At 42.5% G+C, this 12,150-nt stretch overlaps 1 protein-coding gene across 1 annotated transcript in view; it reads right to left on the bottom strand.

The window, feature by feature from the left end:
- Nucleotides 1–2,395: 2,395 nt before the first annotated feature.
- The window catches only part of LOC308244175 (maestro heat-like repeat-containing protein family member 1), a gene marked incomplete at both ends in the record, with an annotated part of 77,209 nt that continues 67,454 nt past the window's right edge, over nucleotides 2,396–12,150 (bottom strand). Inside the window, one exon of the mRNA XM_080660161.1 lies at nucleotides 2,396–2,710. Within this exon, the coding sequence (XP_080516287.1) occupies nucleotides 2,396–2,710 (315 nt within the window). The remainder of the gene's footprint in view (nucleotides 2,711–12,150) is intronic.

Genomic DNA, 12,150 nt, shown 5'->3' with positions numbered 1-12,150 from the left:
AAACAGGGATGGCTGCCAGTTAGCTGGCTCTGTGTCTCTGACCGCATCCCTGCGTCTGGCACCCCAGTGCAGTAAACAATTATTCCTGTGTGCAGCCCTGCAAGCAAGCCACTCTCACTTTCCGACCCGATGGCAGACAGTCCAGCTTCTCCCTGTAGGACTTTGGGTCCCCCGCGTCTCCCCAGAAACTGGAGTTTGGAGTAATCGGGAGCTTATCTCCCTTTGGGTTGAAAAAAGCGGCGCTCCCAGTCGCCCGCCGCCAGCCGGATACGCGTGCCTCCATATCTCAGCTTTTCAGCGCTTGTGCACGTCTCAATGCTCTTTTCTCTTTCCTTCTAGTTGTAGAACTTCTACTCAGCCAGCTTTCCCGTGGTTCTGGGTGATAGACGTTTTGACTTTTAGTTGTAGTTTTGAAATTGTTGTGCGAGGCAGCAGTTTAGGTGTTTACCTACGCCACCATCTTGGATCCTCCCCTTTTAGTTGTAATTTTGATGTGGTTGTGAGAGGCAGCAAGTATAGTGTTTACCTATGCCGCCATCTTGGTTCTATCCCTAGCTCTTTGCTTCTTAGTCCAGTGTTGTTTTGTTTCTACCGTCTTGTTCTGAGTGGAGGGGGCAGGGTCTTTCAGATGGTGGGAACGGTACAAGGAAACCACCCCAAGGTGGACATGACCATCCACGACACAGAGAGTAGAGGAGTCTTGGAGTGTATTGGATGAGTGGTATGATATTATCAGGTAGAGAGTACTAGATTTTGGAAGTAGAGGAATTTTGGCTTGAGATGGTAAGAAACTACTTAGATGATGGAACATTTAGGCTATTCATCAGAAGTATGGGAGCCCAGCTGGTGTGGCTTAGTGGTTGAGCATTGACCTATGAATCAGGAGGTCATGGCTCCATTCCTGGTCAGGGCACATGCCCAGGTTTAAGGCTCGATCCCCAGTGGAGGCATGCAGGAGACAGCCAAACAATGATATCTCTTTCTCCCTCTCCCTTCCTCTCTGAAATAAATAAAAATATGTTAAAAAGAAGAAGTATGGGAGTGGGAGTGGCTGAACTGATGGAACAAGTATTGGAGAAAGAGACTCTCTAGCCCTTGCACTCAGTTCTCATGGGAAGGCAAACCTGACATGCTGTCATTATTTTAGAACAGTGTCTCACAGTTCTGCGACCTAAGCTGATTCTGTTAATGAGGGGTGGGGAGTCTGGGAGATTAAGGCCACCTCATTCCTTTGGGATTCTCTGGTTCATTGGTCTGCCCAACATGTCCCACCCCTCATCTCCAAACTGGCACTGGTCTCACTGATGACATTGAGGTGGCACTGTCAGCCTGCGCAGCACTTCACTCTAGTCTACCAGCACTTCACTCTGTCTCTCTGCCTGGGCACGGGGTTTGTTGCTAGAGTTGCGGGGCAGGGCTCTTGCAAAGGAGGCCAAAATATATTGTCTTCTTTGCTGCTCCTGTCTTGCTGGCACAGGTCTTAATAGGGAGAATGTGGCAGGGTGGCTGACTGACCACTTCATACCATGTCTCCCCTCCTCTGGAGCTCTTATGAGACCCTTGTCCCTGGGACTCAGAATGCCTCCAGGCCCTCAGACAATGAATTTTCCATTCTCTTTCCTATTTCTACTTAGCATAGGACAGTTCAAACCCAGCCTCCTTGCTGATAGCTCCACCTAACTGAAAACACTTCTTTTCTATGCCACACATTTTCAGTATCCAGTGATTATAAATTTCCCATTTTATTATACATTACATGGTTTTCTCCAGTCATCCTGGAGAAGCCAGTGCAGATGGACACCTTATCTTTCAGTGAAATTACAAACTTCTTGAGGATGGGAACAATCTTTCTTCATATGTGCCATGTCTCACCAAACATATTGTCAACTGCTGGAGGGCAGATATTGTTTTACATGAAGATAGTGTTTATGGTGCCATTCTGAAAGTAGTTCAGTAAATTCTTCAGGGAAAGGATAAGTGGACAGGAACTAAATAAGAGAAAAGGAGGACTTCTTTGGAGCCCAGAAGAGATTATTTAATTGAAAAAGGCATTTCCTGCTCTCTCCACCATGTAAGGATGCAGTGAGAAGGTGGCCATCTACAAACAAGGAAGTAACCCTCACCAGGAAATGACCCTGCTGGCAGCTAGATTGTAGACTTCCAGGCTCTGGAACTTTGAGAAATAAATAGATGAATAAGACATGATGCCTGTCCCTAGGGAGAGGCTTCCTGGTGGAGCACTGAACAAGGAGTGAGCATTTATTTGTACCATTACAACATGTGGATAAACCCAGAAGAGGGGAGCAGGCCTGGCATTTGCACCCCAGTGCAGCAATTGGCAACACCACCAGCACAAAGCGAGACACATAAAGGGGCTATGATCTGCGATGATCTGTCAGTGGTGGCAAAGGTGAGGGGTGCAGCTGCTACTCGTCCTCGTCAGAAGACTTTCAAATGTGTAGGCCATGAAGCAAGCATTGGGTCTTTCAGGGACAAAGGGGTGCTCTGGTCTCACAATCTCAAAGCCCATAAAGCTGAAGGTATGGAGGAAAGTGGCTCTCTCAGGATGGTTCTTGTGGAAGCAAATGAAGACATGGTCAGCATGCAGCTGCTCCTCTGCAAACTCGAACTGCGAAGCTATCTTTGCTCCCCAGGGCAGAGCACCGCCTGGGATCTCAATGTAGAGGCAGCTGCTGCTCAGCACTGCTCTCTAGTTAACATGTTTGGCATCTGTGAACCCGGTCTGGACATTGAGAATTTTCATCTTGTTATTTGACGTCAGTTCCTCTGTTACATTCAGCCTATAATCAGAGTAAAATAAATTAGCTGAAAGATAAAAAAAAAAAAAAAAAGAAAGAAAGAAAGAAAAAAAAAAGAAAAGAAAAAGGCTTTTCCTGTCTGGCCCATGTGGCTCAGCTGTTAAAGCGTCCGCCTGTACACTGAAGGGTCACAGGTTCAATTCCTGATTCCCTGGGTTGCAGGTTTGATCCCCAGCCCAGTCGGCGTGTGTGCAGGAGGCAACAAATCAGTGTGTCTCTCTCACATGGAAGTTTCTGTTACTCTCTCTTTCTCTCTCTTGTCCTCTTTCTCACTCCCTTTCCCCCTAAGGATCAATGGAAAAAATATCCTGGGGTGAGAATTAAAAAAACCAAAAACCAACCAAACAAACAAAAAACCCAATTAGACCTGCAGTCCCAATAGGAGCTGAAATAATGCTTCTTTTCACCAGGAGGGGGTGCATTATGTCACAAAATTTGCTGAAGCCGTGGGAAGGAGTGGGAGTAGGTGAATCCTAATTGGGATCTGGATTTTGGCAGAAAGTTGAGAAACACAGAACATCAGAGACAACCTCCTATCAATAGGAAGCTGAATTAAAATTAGGAGAAGCTAGTGGTCAGTTCAGACTTCAAATATAAGGTCGGGCAAAAGTGGTTTACAGTTGTGAATACGCAAAAACAGTTTATGCTTGTATTATTATTTATTAATTATTGTATTATTTTCCATACAGATAATTGTAAACTTACTTTTTTGCCTTGCCCAGTACAAGAAACAAAACAAATACTTTACAACAATGGAGGGAAAATTTAGTGATCACCTACTAAAATAAATGGAAGCAGCAGTAATAGTAACAAGACAATAACAACAACATAGAATGAGAAAGAATTAAGATATAATCCAAGTATACAGTTTAGTGTGTGTGGAGGGAGTCAGACGTACTCTAAGGATGTGCCCCTCCTTTTGAAGCACTGACTGGCTATGCACCCTACCTTGCATGGACACGTGTGGGAGCTGACAGAGGTGTCCTACCAACACCTCAATCCAATTTGTCTCTTTAGACAACTCAATATCAGCTCCTTTCTCTGCTTTCCTTTTCACCACTTTTTTTTGGGGGGTGGTGCGTGGGTTCATGAAGGGCAGGGAAGGGATGTCTGTGGTTAGGACAGTGCTGCATGTTGTCAGGAGGGGGCAGCAGATCATTTCCTCTACTGCACAGGGGTAATTTATCTCAGTGCTTCTAGGATTTCGGTAGTTTTTATCAGTAGGTACTTAGGGCCCACTGTGTGCTGGGCTCTGTGCTAAGAAATGCAGCGCTGACTGAGATATCAATCCTGGCTCAGGAGGAGCCCATCTCTCTATATAAAAGGCTAATATGCAAAGTGTCCCTTCCAGAGTTCGACTGGGAGACCAGGAGTTCGACTGCTTGCTATGACATGCGCTGACCACCAGGGGGCCGCACGGAATGAAGGAAGGCCCCAATCGGCCCTGATTGCTGGCCAGGCTTAGGGACCCTACCTATGCATGCATTTCATGCACTGGACCTTAGTTGCTGTATAAAAATGCAACCATTTCCTAAATTTCTTTCTTTTTTTTGGTATATTCTTTAGAGTTTTCTATATATATTATTAAGCCACTTGCAAATAATGACAGTTTTACCTCTTCCTTTCCAATTTGGATGCCTTTTATTTCATTTTCTTGTGTGATTGCTGTGGCTAGGACTTCCAGGATTGCGTTGCATAAAAGTGGTGAAAGTGGACATCCTTCTCTTGTTCATGATCTTAAAGAAAAAGCTTTTAGCCCTAGCCAGTTTGGCTCAGTGGATAGAGCCTCGGCCTGTGGACTGAAGGGTCCTGGGTTCAATTCTAGCCAAGGACATATGCCTGGGTTGCGGCCTTGATCCCCAGTGTGGGGCGTGCAGGAGGAAGCCGATTAATGATTCTCATCATTGATGTTTCTATCTCTCTTTCCCTCTTCTTTTCTCTCTGAAATCAATAAAAATAATTTTTTAAAGACTTTCAGATATTTAAAAATTTTTTAAAGAAAAAGGTTTTAGCTCTTCACCATTGAGTATGATGTCAGCTGTGGGTTTGTCATATATGGCCTTTATTACATTGAGATATGTTCCCTCTATACCCATTTTGCTGAGATTTTTTTTTTTTTTATCATGAATGGATGTTGGATTTTCTCAAATGATTTTTTGCATCTATTAATATGATCATGTGATTTTTATATTTTATTTTTGTTTATGTGGTGTATCACGGTAATTGATTTACAGATATTAAAACAGCCTGATGGATTAAATCCCACTTGAACATGTTGTAAGATCTTTTTAATGTATTGCTGAATTCTGTTTCCTAATATTTTGTTGAGAATTTTTGTATCTATGTTCATCAAAGATATTGGCCTTTAATTTTCTTCTTTTTGTACTGTTTTTGTCTGGTTTTGGTATCAGGGTAATGCTGTCCTCATAATATGAGTTTAGACGCCTTCCCTGCTCTTTGAGTTTTTGGAATAGTTTATGAAGGATATGTATTAATTCTTCTTTGAATATTTGGTAAAATTTATCTGTGAAGCCATCTGGTCCAGGGCTTTTGTTTGTTGGAAGTTTTTGGTTACTGATTTGATTTTGTAGTTATCAGTCTGTAAAGATTTTCTGTTTCTTCCTGATTCAGCCTTTTTTTCTTTTTGTAATCCATTTAGCCACCCTATCTCTTTGGAGCATTTAGACCATTTACATTTAGAGTAATTACTGATAGGTACATAGTTATTGCCATTTTATTCATTGTTTTCTAATTGTTTTTATTGTTCTTCTCAGTTTGTTTTTTTGCCCTTGCTTTATCTCTTGCATGTTGTTGACTTTCAATAGTGTCATACTTGGATTTCTTTATTATTTTTTATATCTCTTGTCAATTTTTGGTTTGTGGTTCGTTTATAGCAGTCTAGCAGTCTATTTTAAGGTGATAGTCACTTAAGTTCAAACACATTCTAGAATCACTACAATTTTTACTCATCCTCTCTACATTTATGTTTTTGTCATTATTTTTAGTTCTTGTGTGTCTCTTAATTTATTATTGTAATTATACATGATCTTCCTACGTTTACCTTTTAACCTTTGTACTAGCTGTATAGTTGATTGATCCACTGCTTTTATTTTTTGCCTTTGTCAGCTTTTTCTTTCCTCTATTTTCTTTTTAAAAAAATTTTATTTTAATCTCACTTGAGGACATGTTTTTGTTGTTTGTTGTTTTGTTTGTGGAGTGTTTTTTTTGTTTTTTGTTTTTTTTAGAGCGAGAAGGAGAGAGAGAAACATCAATTGGTTGCCTCCTGAACAGGGCTGGGACTGAACCCACAACCTAGGTACTAGTATGTGCCCTGACTGGGAATCAAACCCATGACCTTTTGGTGTATGGGACATCGCTCTAACCAACTGAGTCATACCAACCTGGGCTTCCCTATATTTTCTCATTCATATTTTTGATCTTTTCTTTTCTTCTTAAAGAAGTCCCTTTAGCCCAGCCAGTGTGGCTATAGAAGAAATGGGCTCAGGAAAAAATAGGCAATAGACAGGCTCAATTAAGGGAAAAATTGACTTTTGTCAGGGAAGATTCTAGCCTAAGACATGACTACCTGCCATGAATTGCTTTTGCTTAGAGTTTTAATTTCAGACCATCCTATGTGATTACTTCAGGTCTCTGAGTTTGTAAGGCCTCCCCGAAGGCTTCCCCTGCGCTTGTCAGGTTTAGATGTGGCTCCTTTTTGTCCACATAATGTACAAATATGCTTTCTATAACTCAACAGTGAGAGCTGTTTAACCCTGTTATGTATTCCTCTTTGCCTTTTTTGCTAGTAATCGCAGAGCTAAATATTGTGTGTTGTTTAAGTTATTCATTGGCCAGCATTTTTTTTTTTGATACTTTTTTTTCTTCCTGTTCTCATTACTTCTTGCTAATTTTAAGTATATGCCCTAGTAAAGTCACACTGCTTGGATGCAGATCCCTCCTCTACTATTAACTAGTTGGGTGGCCTTGGAATGTTGTTTAAAGCCTCTGAGCCTCAGTTTTCTTAGTTATAAAATGGAGATAATGACAGGACCTATCCTGGAGATCTCCCTCCTGGGAGCACACCTGTGGCTTTCCCCGCCCCTTCCCTCCTCCCTCTTCTTCCCCCCAGGCCGGTTCTCCTTGCCTCTCTCTTTCTCCTAAGTTCGGAGGGTCCTTTTCTTTTGCCCCTGTAACTTGTTTCTGGAGCCCATTTCTTCTATTGCTCATTTCTTCTACCTTGTGACTTTTGAAATAAATTTCCTTTTACAGTTTTGGGGGGAAAGGACCTATCCTATGGGCTTTTTGTGAGATCATTGAAATCCTCTTGGTAACATAAAGGGCTTAGCACCTTGCATGCTGCATTATACAAGCCTAAAAAAGTTTAACCATTACTAATATTAATTGGAGTTAATTTAGTTACTGGACAGAGAGAGGGCCCACAGCAGTCTGCCTCAGGCAGGCCAGTAGTGTGTGGGTTCTTGACTTCCTGCAGGAAAGATTTCACAACACAAGTCCAGGTAATTTCAAGAGTATGTTTATTAACACTGGGGAAAGTGAAACAGGAAGGGCTTAGGATAGAAGAAGCAACAGGAGACCTAGGTGGTCTGCTTTGGCCTCTGGAAATGTTATAGGAAAGAAATTAGCTGAGGCAGGGCTACTTTGGCTCAGAGAACAGGGGCCTTGGAGACAGATTCAGGGGTTAGCCCAGGATGAGCTGCCGCTGTCCATTGCTCCCCTGGTTGCAAGTCTCATGGGGGCCCCTTAGAGTTTGGGATTTGCACGCCTGTGGGGAATGAACAGGGGGAAGGGAAAGGCACAGCACACTCCCTGGGAGCTGGGTCCTTGTCTTGAGGGTTTTAAAGGCTGGGAGTTTAGGGGAGTTCTTAGAGAAGGATCTCAATAGAATATTCATCAGCTTTTCCAGGTATATCCTTTCAGGGTTATGGTCTCCACTGATTGGTCAATGCCAGGGAAGGGGGCCATCAGGTAGCTGGTCCTGGCTTGCCCCCCTTGTTTTGCTGCTTTTCTGCCTGTAATTGAAATAAAACTGAGGCCTAGATGTTTTGTCTAGGGAGGAAAGGTCAGGGTATCTAAACCACATGACCAGCTATAGGAAAGGTCATTAACTGAGCATCAGTCCAGAAGCTGAATTATCTTAGTAACTCAGAAAGTATCAGGCTCACTACAGATACATAATCACTGAATTTACATTTGCTAATGGATGTGTATTTATAAAGGAGCCCTTTCCAGTGAGCAAAAGCTAATTTTCTATTTGGGAAGTGGATGTGAATTGGAATTGCTTGGTGATCATAGACTCAAAACCAGGAAAACGTAGGGATTTGAGTGAGACATATTACCTAGGCACCAAGAAAGTCCCATGAAATGCGCCTGTCTTATAAGAGAAAACACCTTTCTAGAGACCAGTTGTTCCCAATCCCATGTGCCTCTCCCTGGAACAGTACAACTTGTTTCTCTCAACCTCAGTTTATTTGATAACTGTCCAGTGTACATCTAATTATACTACTTTTGCTCATTAAGCCACACTGTAGTGGGCATGGGACATATTCTCTTTCCTCATCTAATAGTCAGTAATTAATCAAACTGAATTTCCTGGCTGCCCCACTTTCACTGACTCCAAGAGGTATTCCATAGTTTTGAAAATGGGGGACTAGAATTCAGGAAAGAGGCAATCTGGATGTATGGATTTGATCACCCCTGGGAAAAGAACTAAACCTATGGTAAGTGATAGAATTTCTGAAGGAATGAATAGTTAAAAAAAAAAGGGGGGGGGGTGATATCCACATGCAAAAGAATGAAGTTGGACCTTACACTATTTATAAAACTTAACTTAAAATGAATTTAAACATAACTATAAATTATAAAAATCTTAGAAGAAAATGGGGGGAAACTTCATGATAGTAGATGGCAATAATTTCTTGGATATAACAAACACAAAGGCTGAAAAGATAAAAATAGGTAAGTTGAACTACAACAAAATTTAAAACTTCTGCGCATCAAAATAAACAATCAACAGAGTGAAAAGACAACATATGGAATAGGAGAAAATATTTACAAATCATATATCCAATAAAAGGCTACTACTAGAATATGTACAGAACTTCTACAACTCAACAGCAACAACAAAATCAGATAACGCAATTAAAAAATGGGCAAAGTAGTTGAATAGATAATTCTCCAAAGAAGGTATACAAATGGCCAACAAGCACATAAACAGGTGTTCAATATCACTAATCATAGGGGAATGGAAATCAAAACCATAATGAGATATCACCTCATGCTCATTAAGATGGCTATTGAAAGAAAAAAAAAGAAAGAGGAAGAAAGAAGGCAGGGAGGGAGGAGGGTGAAAGGGAAGGAAGGAAGGAAGGTAGGAACGAACGAAGGAAGGAACAAAGGGGGAAAGGAAGGAAGGAGAGAGGAAGAAAAAAAAGGGTAAGCAAGGATGTGGAGAAATTGGAACCTTTGTGTCTACTGGTGGGAATGTAAAATGGTGCAGCCACTATGGGAAACAGCATGGCAGTTCCTCAAAAAATTAAAAATGGAATTACCATATGACCCAGCAATTCCACTTCTGGGTATATATTCAAAAGATGTGAAAGCAGGGAATTGAGCAGATATTTGAATCTCCCTGTTTTTAGACACATTATTCACAATAGCTGAAAGGTGGACGCAACCCAAGTGTCCATCAGTGGATGAATGAATAAACAAAATGTGGTATCTGCAAAGAGCCTTAAAATTGAAGGAAATTCTGACACATACTACAGCATGGATGAACCTTGAGGACATCATATGCATTCGTTAAGGTTCTTCAGAGGAACTGAACCAACAGGATATATATCCTGACAGATTTATTTTAAGAAATTGGCTCATACAATTATGGAGGCTTGGTGAGTCCAAAATCTGATGGGGTAGACTGGCATGCTGGAGACTCTAGGAACAGTTGCAGTTCAAGTACAAAGGCTTTCTCCTTGCAGAATCTCCTCTTGCTCTGGGGAGATCAGTCTTTGTTCTGTTCAGGCCTTCAACCGACTGAATGAGGCCCACTCAAGTTATCCTATCTAATAAAGAGGCAATATGCTAATTGGCCATCACACCCTCACAAAGATGGCGGTGCCCATAGCCAAAAAGGAGGGATTATGCTAATTGACTGCCAAACCCTCAAAGACGGTGGCACCCACAGACAAAAAGGAGGGAATATGCTAATTGACTGCCATGCCCTCAATGATGGCGGCTCCCACAGCCACAAGATGGCGGCACCGAGTTCCCTCAGCTCTGTTGGGGTGGCAGGCACGCGGCATGGCCGGGCCCGCCCTGTGCGCCTGCCTCCGGAGTCCCCCAGTCGCCTCAGCCACCCAGCCACCCAGGGCCGGCCCAAGGCGCGGGCAAGCCTCGAATGTTCACTGCCCAGCTGATGCCTGAGGCGCAGGCAAGCCTTGGGTGTCAGCTGCTCAGCCACCCAGGGCTGGCCTGAGGGATGACCAAAGGACTGAACAAGCAGGCTGCGTGGGGCAACGAGGCTGGCAGGGGTGGCAGTTGCGGGTGACCAGGCCAGCAGGGGGTGTGCAGTTGGGGGCAACCAGGCTGGCAGGAGGGGCAGTTGGGGACAATTAGGTTGGCAGTGGAGGCAGTGAGGGGTTACCAGGCCAGCGGGAGGGGGGGCAATTAGGGGTGACTAGGCAGGTAGGCAGGTGAGCGATTAGGAGCCAGCGGTCCGGGATTGTAATATGGATCCTGGATTGGAGAGGGTGCAGGCTGGGCTGAGGGGACGACACCCCCCCCCCCCGCCCCATGCATGAATTTCATGCACCGGGCCTCTAGTAGAAAATAATCTGCTCTCCTGAAAGTCCACTGATTTAAATGTTAATCTGATCCAAAAACCCTCACAGAAACATTTAGAATAGTGTTTGATCAAATATCTGGCACCATGGCCCAGCCAAGTTCACACATAAAATTAACCATCACACCTGGGTAATAACTATAGCCATTTATTTAGCACTTAGATATATCTAGTATATAGCACTATTTTGTTTAATTCTGTAAAGCCCATGAAGAAAGTTTATTCTCATTTTTATATGAGGAAACCAAATTTCAAAAAGATTTTATCTAAAAGTTCATAAAATTTAGAAGCAATCAAAATCATTCTGATCACTGCTAACTTCAAAGAAGTAAAATTAGTGAATTTGACCAAAGTGGGAACTAGTTCTCTGGTCTTTTCACCCCTTTCAAAGTTCTCAGAACTAAGTTCCAATAGCCTAATAGTTTCATGACTTTGGAAAAAAAGTATTGCCTTCTTACTTCATGCCAAACAGCTAAGCTCTTTATAGTTATTATCTCTTTTAATCCTTACAGCAATGTTGAAAGATTAAATCCATCAGGATTGGGTTTGGTGGTGACAGAAAACTCAAGATTGGTTAAAATAGATAAAATTTTATCTCTACCACATCCCCCAGATAAACAAAGTCTTCAGGGTAAGCTATCCAAACTGTAAAAGAGCTCTATTCTCATAACTGATCTAGGTTCTATCGTATCTTTTGGCTCTGCTATAACTTCCAATATATCACTTCCTCCTGATGGTCCAAGGCAGATGCTTAGTTCCAACCATGTCTACAGTCTACGCACCAGGAAGACAGGTGGTACAACAATGGATGTGCCCCTGCCCTTTAAGAACACTTCTTGGAAGTTGCATATGCCATTTTCCCTTACACCCACTTGGTCAGAACTTAGTTATATGGCCACGCCTAGCTGCAAGGGAGGATGGGATACATATTCTTTGTTCTGGGCAAACAAATGCACAGTTTTAAAAACAAACAAACAGGGAAGAAAGGAAGAATGGATACTGGAGGACAATACCCAGGAGGTATTATAATATCATGTTGTAGATGAAAAGTCAGGCACAAGGAATAATGAAACAGTATAGAGAACTAGTCAGTAACAATTGGTATGAAGTAGAGGGAGCAAGCATTCAAATCTAAGTTCTAGAATAATTTGAAAAATAAATTAGAATGGATTCAAAGTTATCTCAACAATAATGTGCTTTCGTGGCAATCTGATGTGCTTTTTGAATGAGAGAGTTATTGCTGCTCCACTGTATGTAACCCGAAGCCCGCCTTTTATCTCTAACCTGAAATCTGAATACACCCGTGGAAATGTGTCAAGCATGTGAATTTCATGCAACCTTTGTAGAGGTGGGGGCGAAGATTGAAAACGAGGTACCGTGTGATTCTACCACCCTACTCCTCCCTTTTGTCATTTGAAACTTTAGGTGAAGGTAGAAGGAACTGCTTCCAGAGCTGTTGCTGTCACTCAGGTT

Source organism: Plecotus auritus (assembly GCF_963455305.1).
Source record: "Plecotus auritus genome assembly, chromosome: 3".
Classification (NCBI taxonomy): Eukaryota; Metazoa; Chordata; class Mammalia; order Chiroptera; family Vespertilionidae; genus Plecotus; species Plecotus auritus.
Note: the sequence above shows the minus strand (reverse complement) of the source record. Positions and strands in the feature narration are given on the sequence as shown.